The 15574-nt window shown below is 44.8% G+C and overlaps 1 protein-coding gene across 1 annotated transcript in view; it reads left to right on the top strand.

Moving 5' to 3' along the window:
* Window positions 1-15574, top strand: part of ADAMTS20 (ADAM metallopeptidase with thrombospondin type 1 motif 20) — a 162481-nt gene that overhangs the window by 69496 nt on the left and 77411 nt on the right. Inside the window, exons 14-18 of the mRNA XM_062195093.1 lie at window positions 5-141; window positions 2767-2884; window positions 9232-9327; window positions 11757-11923; window positions 12067-12196. Of these exons, the coding sequence (XP_062051077.1) occupies window positions 5-141; window positions 2767-2884; window positions 9232-9327; window positions 11757-11923; window positions 12067-12196 (648 nt within the window). The remainder of the gene's footprint in view (window positions 1-4; window positions 142-2766; window positions 2885-9231; window positions 9328-11756; window positions 11924-12066; window positions 12197-15574) is intronic.

Genomic DNA, 15574 nt, shown 5'->3' with positions numbered 1-15574 from the left:
GCAGTTGCCATGAAGGATCGCTGTAAGCTCTACTGCCGCGTCGCCGGGACCACCCGCTTCTACCAGCTCAAGGACAGGGTTACCGACGGCACTCCGTGCGGGGCTGACACCAGCGACATCTGCGTGCAAGGCACGTGTCGGGTAAGCCACCCCAGCTTCTGTGACACTTACAGCAGCTTTCGGAACAGTGTTTGCCTTCTGTTTCTCCATCCAAGTGTTGCTATGATGGCTTCCAAATACGCGCTTCTGAACAAGGAAGCAGGCTTGGATACAGAGTCCTACAGGCGAACGGTCAGGACTTTCTGACGAGGGAATCTGCCCCACCATGAAGCACTGGGATACGTTTGCTGATTTTTTTTTTTTTGCCTGTAGAGCCCATAACCAAGAGAAAGATTAAGTCAGCTTTTTTATAGATAGGAAATGTGGGGTTGTCGAGTGCTTTTGCTGCATCAGACCGGACCTTTGTGCTGACATTGCCTCGTGTGTTAGAGCCATGGACCTACTCCTTCCCTCTCTCCTCTCTCCAGCCCTCTGTCTCCTGTTTTGTTTTGTTTTTAAAAAGATTTATCTGTTTATTTGGAAAGAGTTACAGAGAGAGAGATAGAGAGAGAGAGAGAGAGAGAGAACTGACTTCCATCTACTGGTTCACTCTCCAGATGGCCATGGTGGCCAGCACCGGGCCAGGCCAGGAATTTGATCCAGATCTCCTTTGTAGGTGGCATCTTCCACTGCTTTTCCCAGGCTGTTGACAGGGAGCTGGATTGGAAGTGGAGCAGCTAGGACATGAACCAGCACCCTTATGGGAACCAACATTGCAAGCGGTGGTTTTTCCCGCTATGCTACAACGCTGGCCCCAGCTTCTATTCTGAATGTCCATCCCTAAGAATTCATTATATCTGGTCATATGATTGAGTAACTGTTGGATGTCAGACGCTATTCTGGTCACCAGGACAGCAGGACAGGACGGAGCTCCTGATTCCAGGGTGGGAGATGGGAGTGTGAGCGATGGGAACGTGGTGCTTTGTGGCCGCCTGTGGGGTAACATGGAGGGAGTTCTAAGTGGTGCAGAGAAGCCTTCACGGAGGGTTTGAGGTTTCTGTTAAGTGTCACAGAGGAGTAGATTGTAGTGAGGTGAGGACTCGGGGCGGGGGGTGGGGCAGAGCTGGAGTGACGGACTAGCGGGGGTGGTTATACGGACTTGAACTCCTTGGAGACCCAAAGAAGGATTTGAAGTCAAGGGAGAAACGGGCTCTTGTTTGCCTATTAGAGCCTTCAGAATGCCCTGCACTACAACAAGATGGGCCATTGAGCAGGATTCCGGAGAGAATGGGTGAGAACCTGAATTAAAGCATAAGCCTGAAAATCTTGAGAAGGGGTAGAAAGTTTGAGAGTTAGGAGAGTGGAATAATTTTAAGAACCCATTCTGTTGTTTAAATGGAAGTTGGTAGGGTCAGTTTTATCTTCTGTCACCATGTATGTATACCAGTTACCTAGGTGAGTAAGGTGTTACAACCAAAGAGCGCATGAGACAGATGGTCAAAGACACTTAATACAATTCCCACTGGGAATTCCTTGCATTCTCAAGCAGGGTTGCCAAGGTTACCAAGTGGCTTGAAAAATCAAGTTTTATTCAAATTAACAGCCTAAAGTCACATGAAAATGAAAACACATGATGCAGGTTTTCTGAACATACAGTTCATTTTGGAGGTATTGTCTTTGTGTGAAAAGAATACATGAGGCTTGGGAAGTTTTGTGATCACTAAATTTAGAAGACTGTTCTGAAGGAGTAGGAGCTGTACACAGGAGCTGCACTTGTATTTTCAAGTCCTTGCAACAAACCGTTTACTGTTCGTTCATTCATTCATTCAGTTTAATAAACATTGTGTTATGTTGAGTGTTAATTTCGAAGAAAGGAATTTCTTTTAAGTATTTCTCTGAAACTAGGTTTATTCGCAGAGTTTTTTTTTTCTTCAAGATTTATTTATTTACTTGAAAGAGTTACACAGAGAGAGAAGGAGAGGCAGAGAGAGAGGTCCTCCATCCACTGGTTCACTCCCCAGTTGTTCGCAATGGCCAGAGCTGTGCCGATCTGAAGCCAGGAGCCAGGAGTTTCCTCCAGGTCTCCCACCAGGTGCAGGGGCCCAAGGACTTGGGCCATCTTCTGCAGCTTTCCCAGCCATAGCAAAGAGATGGATTGGAAGTGGAGCAACCATGTCTTGAACTGATGCCATATGGGATGCCCACACTGCAGGCGGCAGCTTTACCTGCTATGCCATAGCACCAGCCCCATTCCCAGAGTTCTTAAGTCATGAGTTAAAAAAAAATCCTGCAAGATAGCTTTTGGGAATATAGTGACATGTCACTTAAATCATACTTTAATCTCTTTGGATTATATTTCTCTAAAGAGTAGTTTTTGAATTATAGTGAGTATATGTGTCACTATTAGTTTTATAATGAAGATTATTGCGTTTTATTTCCAAGGATTTTAAATCAGAAAATCTGGGAACTTGTCTTTTTAAATGTCACTCCATGTGACTTTGATTCAGGAAGCAGGTAGATAGCACTGTAAACAGTGCAGCTTCTCGGGCCATGTGAACAGATGTATGAAAATACTACTGTACACCAAGATCAGTAGCTATGCTAAAAAAAATCCTGTTGTGTGGAGTCTCTTGTGAGTTGAAAGACTATTTTTGAAGAGAATGTTGTTCAAAGCACCATGCTTATAATGTATCATTTTTATAATGATGCAACCATTGTGTTTTGAAGCAAGCCGGCTGTGACCATGTGTTGAACTCCAAGACCAGGAAAGACAAGTGTGGCGTGTGTGGTGGGGACGGCTCTTCTTGCAAGACGATGTCCGGGGTTTTCAACAGGGCTCACTATGGTAAGCTCTGTGTGTATGGCTTGGTCTCTCTCTGACTTAATTTACCCATTCAGTCACTCTAGGTCTTTGCATTGGAGAATTTAATTCTGTGTATTGAAGGTCATTATTGATAAAGTCTTATGACTGCCATTTTCTCTTATTGTACTTCTTGGCCTTTTTCTGCTTATTCTCTAAAATATGTTTATTTGAGATTTTTGTTTTGTTACCATGAAGCTTACAAAAAGTGTTCTGTTTATAAAAAGCTATTTTGACATGATAGCATCTTAATATTGATTATAAAGATGGGAAAAGGAATAAAAAAGTAATGAAAGATTCTAACAAAAACCTATGCTTGTACTTCTTCACGTATTTTGAGTTTTTCGTGTCCCATTTTGTATATTTATGCATTGCCTATCTGTACATACAAATATGGTTATTATGTTTAATTATTTAAGAGTTTAGTCTTCATACTAAACATGAGTGGTTTACACACCACATTTACAAAACGGGAGCATTGTGAGCTTATAGTTTTAGAGCATTCTGTTCGTATGGTTACTTTTATCACTGATTTTTAAAAAATATTTATTTATTGGAAAGACAGAATTAGAGAGAGAGGAAGGGACAGAAGGGTCTTCTGTCTGCTGCTCCACTCCCCATATGGCTGCAAGAGCCAGAGCTGGGCCAGACCAAAGCCAGAAGCTTCTTCCAGGTCTCCCACTTGGGCCACCTTCCCCTGCTTAACCAGCAGCATCAAGAGAGAGCTGGATCGGAGGTAGAGCAGCCGGGACTCAAACTGGCACCCATATGGGATACGGGCATTGCAGGCCGTGGCTTTATCTGCTGTGCCACAGCACTGGCTCCTGCCATTGACTTTGTGCCTTCTGGTGTCTTCTTATTCACGAGCATCTTTGAGTTTGAAGAACTCCATTTAGCAGTTTTGTAGCTTGGGTTGGGTGGAGATAAACTGACTCTGCTTTTGTCTGATAATGTCTTCATCTGTCCTTTCATATCTAAAGGATAGCTTTCTGAAATGGCACTTGTGATTAGCAGGGTTTTTTGTTGTTGTTTGCCTGTTTGTTTTCCCCCAAAGTGCTGTGAGAGTCTCTTCCTACTGTCTCCTGGCCTGTGAGGTTTCTCCCAAGTAATCTGAGGTCAGGCTAATAGGGACAGCGTTACATGTTCTTTCCTCTTGCAGCTTTGAGTATATTTTCTCTGTCATTGACCTTGGAGAACTTACTTGTCGTATGTCTTGGGATAGAGTTGTTTGAGGGGAATCTGACAGGTGACTTTGCCCCTTCCCGTACTAGATAGTTGTATCTTGCACTAGACATGGAAAGTTTTACATTATTGTGTTTTTGAGTGTGCTTTTTATCTGTTTAGCCTTCTGAAATTCCTGTGGGCCCCAGTAATTCAGATTGGTGCTTTTAAATGCTCTCCCCAAGTTCTTACGGGATTCCCTCATTCCTCTTCATTTTCCTCTTTTATCCTCCTTCTGTGTGTTTTCCAGTAGCCTGTCTTGGGGCTCACTGATTCTTGTGTTTCATTTTTTCCTGCTATTAAGCCTTCTGTGCATTTCAAATGTGTACTCTTCAGCTCAAGAACTTGAATTTTTTCTTTTTTTTAATGCTTTCCTCTCTGTTAAGACTCTCTGCTGGGTGTTACACCATTTCTCTGTGTGTTCTTGAAGCTCATTGGGTCTCCTTAGAAACAACTATCTTGAATTCTTTATCTGAGAATTTGCACATGTCAGTTGCTATTTGGCCAATTTCTCCCCCAGTTTTGTTCCATAGATGAGATCTCGATGCTGGCTGGCATACGATGTCATCTGTATTTTGGAGATTTTTGCCAGGCTTCTTATCTGGCTGTCATCTGAGAAATTCTAAGCATTCAGCTCTTTTTCTCTGAGTCTGTGGACACTTGTGCTGTTTCATCACTTAGGTGGTGCCTGAAGTTGAGATATTCTGAGTCTCCCATTGGTGTGTTGTTGCTGTTTAAGCACCAGAGGGTACCCCATCCCAGGTTTGTCCCAAATGTGCAGTCTCTGTGTTGTGCATATGGAACTGAGGAAGTCTCTGGAAAGGGGTGGCCCATCTGTGCCAGCCTCTTCCTTGGGCCTGGGTAGACCCAGGTGACTTGTCCAGTCACTAGCCCATGGTCAGGTACTGTAGAATCTGCCTGGCTTTTTGACTCACTGTGGAGGGAGCGGCCCTGGTCCAGAGTCTTGGCATCCACCTCCCTTTTGTTCCCCCAAGCAATTACTGTCCTTTGTGTTGTGCTTCCTGGGATTAGTGGAGGAGTGCGGGGGCAGTGTCACGGATGCCAGCACTGCAATGCTCGGTCCATACCCAGAGCCCAAGCCCACTGAGACCGGCGCGCTGAGACTCACACGGACATGAGTTGCTTGCTGCTGAGGCAAATGGGGCAGGTTCAGAGACTGTGTGCTAGCATTGGTCTGGAGGCAGGACTGTTGGATCTGCAGAGTGTTGGACTTTGCCAGCCTAGCAGTGTGTTATAAGACAAAGCAGTGTACCCACTTTCATGCCCTCCTTTACAGTGACTCAAGTCTTGCTTCTTGCTGTCCGCCCCAGGCTGGGAGATGGCGGTGTTTCTCAGGTTGATACTAAGTGGGTACGTCTGAGTTTTGCAGCCACAAAGCCCTGCACAGTCTGGGGGCGGTGCACCAGGCACCTGGGGAGATGGTGGTGACAGAGGCCAGTAGTCTCCTCCCAGCTCTCTGTCTGATGCTCCAGCACACCCGGAGGTTCTGTGTGCAAGTCCAGCCTGAGGACATGGGCCTCGGAGCTCTGCTTGGTGCTGGGTCTCACCATGACAAGACTGGCATTGGGCTTCAAGGCAAAACCCTGGGCTTGCTTTCTTTTTCTTCTCTGCGGTTGAAGTCTTCTTCCTTGCTTTCTCCCGAGGTCAGGGAAGGTGTGGTAGAGGCAGTTCCTCGGCCACCCAGGCTGACAGTAAGCCGGGGCACAGCTGGGTCTCACAGGCACTGGGCCTTGTGCACACCAGGCCCGTGTGCAGGCAGTGATGCAGATGAAATGAGTCCGTCCCTCTGGGGGTGTGGGGCTCTGCCTGGTGCTCATGCAGACCATCACTGACCTGGCATAGAGGCCTCCGGGCTTTCCCGAGGGTGAGTCTCACCACGGCAGGCCCAGCCCTGAACTTCAAGGTGGAAGTCCTAAGCTCACTTTCCTGCCCTGTTTCCCAGTGGCTGGTGTCTTGCTGTGTTGTAGAATTGTAGTAGAGTCAGTCCGTTACATTGCTGGTTACCAGGATCTGGAGACTTGGTCTGCCTGGGGACAAGGCTTTGGGGCCCCACTGGGCATTGGGTTTCACTGTGATGAGCTTGTTCTGGATTTCAGGGCTGAGGTCTGGACTGAATTCCTCTTTCCTGCCTCAAGGTGCTGGTGAGGCAGCACTCTGCACCGTGGTATTTGGAGCTGAGGAAGGAGTGGCACAGCTACCTCTTCCCGTCCTGCCTGTCTCAGTGGGTCTCGGTTTATTATTGTATAACACTCAGTACTGTGGTCGCTTACCTGGCTTCCTGGGGTCTTGTCCATGTGATTTGGTGTCCAGATTGGAGCCTCCAGGGGAGACGATTGGGAGGAGCACCTTACTCAGGTGTTGTCTTGCTCCTGTCCCTACTCTGCTATAGTAGTGAAATATGTAATGAAGAGGTGTGGCTGTAATGCTTTGTCTACTATGAACCATTCATCCAAAACGACTGCTAATGAAAAATTCCCTAAGTATGGCAAGGCAAGTATTGGGGCTGGTGTTGTGGTGTAGCGGGCAAAGCCCCTGCCTGCAGTGCTGCCATCCCATGCCGGCACCAGCTTGAGTCCGGGCTGCTCCACTTCTGGTCCAGCTCCTTGCTAATGATTTAGGAAAGCAGTGGAAGATGGCCCAAGTGCTTGTGCCCCTGAACCACATGGGAGACCCAGAAAAGCTCCTGGCTTCTGGCTTTAGTCTTGCCTAACCCTGGCTGTTAAAGCCATTTGGGAAGTGAACCAGCGGGTGGAAGATCTTTCTCATTCTCTATATTGCTTTCAAATAAATAAGATAAACCTAATATAAAGTAAATATTCTACCACAAGTAGCTTTGAATTCATGAAATCACCTTTCCAAGATAAATCTGATCCTTAAAAACACATTAGGGGGCCCGGTGCTGTGGCATAGCAGGTAAAGCTGCTGCCTGCAGTGCTAGCATCCCATGTGGGTGCTGGCTCAGTTCCCAGCTGCTCCACTTCCAAACCAGCTCTCTGCGATGGCCTATAAAAGTAGCAGAGGGTGGCCCAAGTCCTTGGGCCCCTGCACCTGCATGGGAGACCCAGAAGAAGCTCCTGGCTCCTGGCTTCAGATCAGCATAGGTCTGGCCTTTGTGGCCATCTAGGGAGTGAAAGAGCAGATGGAAGACCTCTCTCTCTCTGTCTCCGGCTTCCTCTAACTCTGCCTTTCAAATAAATAAAAACAAATCTTAAATGTGCCCAGTGTTTTTGTTGTTGTTGTTTTGTTTTGTTTTAGGAGTCAGTCCACAGCTTTTTGACTATAGTGTGTGAACAGTTCCTTGGTTAAGGAAGTTCTTCCACTGATTTTTCAGTGGTCTAACGTGTATATTTATCACATTTCCCAGGAAACCTGCTGTCCATTATTTTCATCACATGATGTGGCTTTACCCACTACACCATAGCACCGGCCCCCATCTGAAAGTTTTCTAGGCATTTTTCTTTTTGTAGTAAAAGAAGATACCCTTAAATCTTTTCCTGCAAAGTAAAAATGCATTTTTAAAGTCTTGTTGTACAGCATTAAATTGTGTTTGCAGTTGTTGGAAGAATTGAGCTAGTGTAAGTGACTTCAATTAGAGCAGAATACGTCTAACACACAGTCAACACTCTGAGCACACAGATGCGTCCTGTGCTTCAGGCTCTGACGTACTCCTTCTCCAACTGTTCATTGTTTCCTGGGAGCCCTGAACATTCTGTCCTGAACTGTCCTGCATGCTTTTGTCATAGTTCTCACTGCAAGCTACTTGTTTTCAGGATAAAGCAACATATACAAAATTAAGATCAAACACTTAACCTCACAACAAATTGTATTGCAAATTAATTGGTTTGCAATTGAAAAAGGTGTTCAAGTGATTTGCAAGCTCTTAATAGTGTTGGTTACATTCTGCCCCCTGGTGGTCTTCTCTATCTTGTCCTCCGGAGTGCCTCACTTTTTCAAGACTTGCTTTCTAGGAAAAAAAATACACATACACACACACACACACACTAAGAAATAGTGAAGGTAGTGGATGGGAAGATTTTATAGTAAAGAAAAGGCAAATGAAAATTTTTCTTGGTGATTGGGAACCACAGCCAGTGTGCGTATGTGGTACGCAGAATCATCAGACCACGTGTGATGTCTTACAGAGAAAAAAATGAGCTCTGAAAATATGCAAGCTGATCTGACAGGTGGTGAAATTAAGCCATCTTCAATTTTCTATTCCTTAATCTCATCCAGTATTTATCAAAGTTAGTCTCTGAGAAAAATCCCAGCTCTTTTTTTTTTTCATGTATTAAATAGGGGAAAATTCAAATCAAAGAACAAAATAATATCACCGTAGCATTATTAATTATATATTTAAAAACTGGGGAGCATTTGAACGACTGTGGAATATGGGTGTTTTTAGTGTCACAAGAACATTTTTTTTATCTAATAAATATTAGCTACATTGTTTCTCCCTTAAAGCAGTGCCAGTAATGCTGAATTTGGTCTCATAAAATAGAAATACTACTTTAATTTCACTCAAGTAAACTTTTTACTTTTATCGTAACAAGTTAGTAGACTTAAAACTAATGTCAAATTTTGGGGGTATATAGAGGGATTTCCAGCCTAGACTGTACAGAAATTATTTTTGAGCACTGAAATTGAATTTTTCCATATTTTGCTGTTCATTGCATCTATGTGAACATATCATAGCAATTATTTTGATATATCCTGGATTTGTGAATAGCATTTGAAATTCTATATTTCCCATTATAAAATATAAAAATATGAGTCAAGTTTAAAAACAAATAGGCATTAGGATTCTCAGGAGTGAATATACTAGCATCATACCTAATTTAGAATGAAAATGTAAGAAACATTGTACTTTAAGAATCTCAAACTCTGTGGGTTTTAACATCACACAGTTTTTCTCAGTCCTCAGTAACTTGTATAAGGTGTTGATTCACGTGGAATGAGCACTACATCATTTTTAAAAAGATAAAGTGAAATTGAGTTGACTGTGCTGGACCTGTTTTTTGACCGTTCAGCAGTAGCAGCCTGTAAGCCATCTTCTTTTTGTGAAACCTGACACGTATGAAATTGTCTTGCAGGTTATAATGAGATCGTGAAGATTCCCTCAGGAGCAACAAACGTTGAAATCCTTCAGCACAGCTATTCTGGAAAAGCAGAGGATGACAATTACCTGGGTAATACGTGGGTCGCGTGCAGCTCAGCAGGTCTGTGGCTGATGTAGATCCCGGCAGGCAGCAGCAGTCCCCGTGTGGGCACGGTCTCAGTTCCTACTGGGCGGGATTGTCCCAGCCTGGACACGCGTGCTCCCGAGGTCTGCGGAGTGTAGCCTCAAGGAAAACACTGAATGAAATTCCGAAAATTCAGTTTGTTTTCAGTGTTTTCCCCTAAGTCTATTTTGGATAACCAAAAGTTAAAATTGCATGTGTATTTACCATAAAATTATGGTTTTTTAAAAAAGTTTTACTTATTTCTCTGAAAGGTACAGTTGCATACAGAGGGAGAGACAGAAAGGGTTTTCCATCCACTGGTTCACTCCCCAAATGGCCACAGTGGCTGGAGCTGGGCCGTTCTGAAGCCAGGAGCTTCTTCCGGGTCTCTCGCGTGGATGCAGGGGCCCAAGGACTTGGGCCATCTTCTACTGTTTTCCCAGGCCATAACAGAGAGCTGGATCGGAAGAGGAGCAGCCAGAACTTGAACTTATGCCCATGTGGAATGCCAGCGCTGCAAGCAGAGGCTTGGCCCACTATGCCACAACGCTGGCCACACCTCTTCTTTTTATAAAATATTAAAGAACTCTTTGGGTTAAATGTTTTAAAGAATTTGCTCAAGTATTTTCATCATGTGACAAAATCATTTAAATATAGATTTTTAAGAGATCACCTGATACGTTTCTTGAGTGTAGACTTGATTTATGTTATTGGATAGTTTGAACAGAAAGTTTTGCAGACTGATCTGATTTTCTGAGCAAGTTTGTTGACTGTCCTGTAATTCACCAGGCTAGAGTAGGGGGCGCTGTAGAGCTGATCTGGACAAAATTCATTCTTGTAATTTTTTTTATTTTTTATTTTTTTTATTTTTTGACATGCAGAGTTAGAGAGAGAGAGACAGAGAAAGGTCTTCCTTCCCTTGGTTCACCCTCCAAGTGGCTGCTATGGCCGACGCGCTGCGCCAAACTGAAGCCAGGAGTCAGGTGCTTCCTCCTGGTCTCCTGTGCAGGTGCAGGGCCCAAGGACATGGGCCATCGTCCACTGCCTTCCTGGGCGACAGCAGAGAGCTGGACTGGAAGAGGAGCAACTGGGACTAGAACCTGGTGCCCCAACCCGGGACTAGAACCCGGGCTGCTGGCGCCACAGGCGGAGGATTAGCCTAGTGAGCCGCGGCTCCAGCCCATTCTTTCAATTTGTAATCTGAATCCAGAGGAAGCCCTTGTCTCAGGAATTAGATTTGGCACCACATAATGGCCCAGGCTTTCTTTAAGAGAAGATGATAGCCTTATTAATGTCTACATAAAAATGGTTAACTTTATGTTACATCAGTTTCATCTCAATAGTGTAAACAAATTTCCAGAAGAAAATCTAATGTAAATATTATGATTTGTTATCCTTTATGTTAAAATTATTTTTTAACAATTACTGTGATAAAAGTAAGTTAAGAGTTGCCTGAACACAGCATTGTAATTCCTTAGTAGTCAGTTGGGTAATCAAGCCTACTACTAAATGACTCACAGGCAGGTGGTGTAGACATGGTAGAAACACTGGACACAGGGTAATTTGTAACTTGGGCAGAGCAGAGTTGGAAGGGGCAAGGTGATGTCATACCACTCTGCGTGGTGTATAATTTAGAATTTAGCAATTGCTGATTTGTGGAATTTACCACTGCAGTTGGCTGCAAGTAACTGAAACCATGGGGATACCTAAGGCGGGGCTGCTGTGTGCACCTTCCTGGAAACGGACCAGTTGCTACCCGCTCTTAGGAATGCAGTGGGCAGGTGGCGCAGCAGTTAAGTGGCTTCATGGGACGCCACATCCCGGCCTGGAGTGAATGGTTTCAGTCTTAGCTACTCCGCTTCCTGTCTGACTTCCTGTTAATGTGTACCCTCGGAGGCAGCAGATATCGGATCAAATCCCTGGGGCCCTTCTGTCCATGTGGGAGACACCTTGGTGTTGGTCTGGCCCAGACTAGGCTCTGGTAGGCGTTTGGGGTGTGAACCAGTGGATGGAAAAATCTCTCACTGTCTGTCTGCCTTTCAAATAAAATGAAAAGCAACAAATAACAAAATTTTAAAATGGTGTTTACAAAAAATTAGAAATCTTCACCAACAAAGTAGCAGTATACTTTGTAAGAAAATATAAATGGAAATAGGAAAGACAGGCCCGTCGGCTTTGTTAGGGTGCAGATTCTTGCTAGTTCAGTGGTTGAGTTTAGAGCTTCTGCACTTAAGTTCGGTATCATTGGCTCGTGTAGTCACGGTTCCCTGTTTATAGGTAGATACTACAGTGTGGGCATAAAGTTTATTTCCATAATGTTCATTTACAGTTCCATTCTTTAGTTTCACAAGGGTGTGACTGATCGTACTCTTTCATGTGATTCTGATCTTCTGCAGCATTATCTGATAGTCAAGGGAATTTCCTCTTGAATGGGAACTACGTTGTGACTATGGCCAAGACAGAAATCAGTGTGCAAGGGGCTGTTTTTGAGTACAGTGGATCCAACAGCTCCGTTGAAAGACTTAATGGCACTGATCGGCTGGAACAAGAGCTCGTTTTGCAGGTAAATTCTCAGCAGTTGTTAAACGGACTTAGTTTTGATCATATTGGTAAACCTTACTGGTTACACATGCAGCGTTTATTAAATGTTCTCTTGAGAATGTATCTTTGAGATTAAGTTGTGTGTCCCTCTGCATTTTTGTTGAGGTGTTGTGTGTGGGTAACCTATACAACCCCGACGTCCATTATTCCTTCAATGTTCCTCTGGAGGACAAGAGCGAGCCATTCACGTGGGACCCGTCCGGCCCGTGGCAGGACTGCTCCAAGATGTGCCAAGGTACCTGGTGTTGTACAGCAGGGGCAGATGTTTGTGGGTGCGTGCGTCCTTAGGGCTCCTTCTGAGTCTGGGTGCTCTGGGCCCTCCCACTGCCCCCCCCACACAAACACACACACACATTCCACCCGGGCACACAGACGTCTCCGGTTTTCTTCCAGTCCTTCCTCTCCCTCCTTCCTTCCGACTCTTACACTGGCAAAGCCCCATGCAGCACCACACTTCTCAGTGTTTTCTGTCTGCCCCTTTCTTGTTCTATTCTTCGCAGTCACAGGAAGCCTCTCGAACTTGTCTCCTGCTTTGCAGTGAATGATCTTCCCTCTTTCCCGCCCCTGCCCGTGCCTCTCAGCCCCCGCCCCCTCTGGCGGTGTATAGACAGAGAACATTCTGAGTTCTTCCACCACCCTTCCCTGAGGGCAAAGCGGAACCCAGTGCAGTGGTGAAACGGGAGTTGACAGTGGGTCAGGAAGTGGAAAGACAGAGGGCCCCCTGCAGTCTGTATTGTGGATCCTTAATTGAGCAAACCATCTTCGTTGTAAGAGGGACAGCTTTGTCTCAAGTTACTTTGAACCAGAAGTGTACATGGATGTGTTAATTGAGGTGGTGAACGTAGTGGTCATCGATACTGATGGAAATGATCAAGGGAAGGGAAGGGAGCGTAGTGGTAGACAGAGGGAGAAGTAACTTCATAGACGATGAAAAGTAGTTTCCAGGGAGGGTAGAGGGCAGGTTTGGGAGTGAGGAGGCCGTGGGTCAGAGAGTGAGGAGGCAACTGGTGGGAGCAGTGGTGGTCAGAGGTGACGAGTCTCGTGTGAGAGGTGGCCTAAGACATTGACCATGAGACTGTGGTCCCACTCAGGCCTTGGTCCTGGGCACTGGGACAGTGCTGCCTGCAGTGACTGTGGGAGCAGGCGCTCCTTCTGTCTGGGCAGCATCTCGTTGGAGCAGAACAACGGTACATGATGCAAGGTTGGCTGTGATCAAACACAAGACACAGTGAGCTCAGGTGATGCACGAGAAGGAAGGATTCACTCTGACAGGACGACCCTGTGTGTCCTCCGCGGAGCAAACTGGAGTTGGGGGAGCTGGGACCAGCACTGCAGAGCTGGGTGGGGAAGCTGGTACATGGCTGTGTTGTGGGAGCTGGGCCAAAAATCCAAGCAACAGCTGAACTAAAAAGCTTTCTGACGTGTGGTCTTCCATCCGCTGGTTCACTCCCAAATTGGCCGCAACAGCCAGAGCTGCGCCGATCCAAAGCCAGGAGCCAGGAGCTTCTTCTGGGTCTCGCATGTGGGTGCAGGGGCCCAATGACTTGAGCCGTCCTGTACTGCCTTCCCAGGCCATAGCAGAGAGCTGGATCAGAAGTAGAGCAGCTGGGACTTGAACCAGTGCCCACATGGGATGCCAGCACTGCAGGCAGCGGCTTTACCCACTAAGCCACAGCGCCGGCCCAATTTGCCTTCCCTTTTTCTTCATCGTTTTCCCCGTGGTCCTTTCTGTTGAGCTCCTTGGTTTCACGTTGCTGTTTGAGCTTGCGTCTGCCTGGTCACTGTGAGATTGGCCACCATTGTTCCTGGGAATCCTTGTGGACTTCTTCCCTTGGGTGGAGCATATACCTTAGTGCTTTACTAAGGCAGTTTTCTTAGACATTTCAAATCTGAAAGTGCTGACAGATCCTGTTTTCTTATCATTCTTCAATAGTTCGGCTACTGTAAATCCTAAAATATTATTTTACAGAAGCTTGTCTTTGAATTTTGGCTTTTTTTTTATTTCCTGGGCTTATATGTGATGTTATTTTCTGTTCTAGAAGTATTGTGGACCCTCTCTTTAATTCTAATAATATAAAATACCAGGTCGGTGTACCTTGATATGAGTGGTTCTTTTTTATCTGAGTATTTCAACAAATAAAATGTAAGGAGAATAAAATGTAAGTTTATTTTGGTGCAAAAGATTTTAAAAATCTATTCATAGTTTTTTTTTTAACTTTTATTTAATGAATATAAATTTCCAAAATAGAGCTTATGGATTACAATGCCCCCTCCCCATAACTTCCCTCCCACCCAGACCCTCCCCTCCCCTCTCCTTCTCCCCTTCCATTCACATCAAGATTCATTTTCAATTCTCTTTATATACAGAAGATCAGTTTAGTATATATTAAGTAAAGATTTCAACAGTTTGCCCCCACATAGCAACACAAAGTGAAAAATACTGTTGGAGTACTAGTTATAGCATTAAATAACAGTGTACAGCACATTAAAGACAGAGATTCTACATGATATTTTTTAAAAATTGAATAACACCAGGTTTTTTTTTTCATTTTCAATTATCTTTATATACAGAAGATCAATTCAGTATATACTAAGTAAAGATTTGATTAGTTTGCACCCACACAGAAACACAAAGTGTAAAAATACTGTTTCAGTACTAGTTATAGCATCACTTCACATTGGACAACACATTAAGGACAGATCCCACATGAGACGTAAGTACACAGTGACTCCTGTTGTTGATTTAACAATTTGACACTATATTCATAGTTTTTTTATAAGATGCATTCTTCATGAATTTTTTGGAGACCTGTCTCATATGATACATTTCAAATAATTTTGTGCCAAAATAAACTTGTCTTTTAATTCAGTTTTTCCATAAGCATTTTGAAGTTCTCTCATATTTTCCTAGGTAATTATCATTGTAGTTGAAGACAAAGATTATCTTGAGAAATTTAATTACATATTTTTGATAATTTCCTCACATTTTATCTCTCCTGCTTTAGACTTTTATTTGGATGTTCAGCTTTCTAAACTGATGATTTATTTTCTGAATTCTTCTTCCAGTTTCTTTGTTTTATTAATTTCTTCCCATAGCATCCCATTTTGCTTTGTGGATGCATTGTACTCATTACGTGCCCTGAGAGCATTAATTATAATCACTGGTTCCTTCTGTTCCCTGACTTTGTCCTCCTAGCTCTGTTCTGTGTTTTTTGGACCGCCTCTGTGTCAGACTTTGCTGAAGTTGCTCATCCCTGGCAGTGTGTGCATGTGTGAGAACTCGGTGCAGATCAGGAGTCCTGGGTGGGTCAGTCGAGTCAGCCAGGGGCTCCAATCCAGAGTCACTGGGGGTGTTCAAGTCGTTACTTCTTATGTCACTGGGGAGAAGCACCAGTGCTCACTGCCGGTGGATATTTCTTCTTGGGTTGAAGAGTCCAAGACAGACATTTCCCGTCATCCGATGGTCACCGGGGGCTGGAGAACAGTAGACGTCACCTGGAGCCACAGGGAGATGGAGAACCCAGTTGGCTGGAAGCCAGCTTCAGGATGGCGACTTGCAGCCAGTTTCAGCACAGTGCGTCCCCCCGCTTCCTGCGTGGGTCTTCTGCCTTCA

This window comes from Lepus europaeus, chromosome 6 (genome assembly GCF_033115175.1).
Source record: "Lepus europaeus isolate LE1 chromosome 6, mLepTim1.pri, whole genome shotgun sequence".
In the NCBI taxonomy this organism is placed as follows: domain Eukaryota; kingdom Metazoa; phylum Chordata; class Mammalia; order Lagomorpha; family Leporidae; genus Lepus; species Lepus europaeus.
The sequence above is the reverse complement of the archived record's forward strand: the minus strand, read 5'-3'. Positions and strand labels throughout refer to the sequence as shown.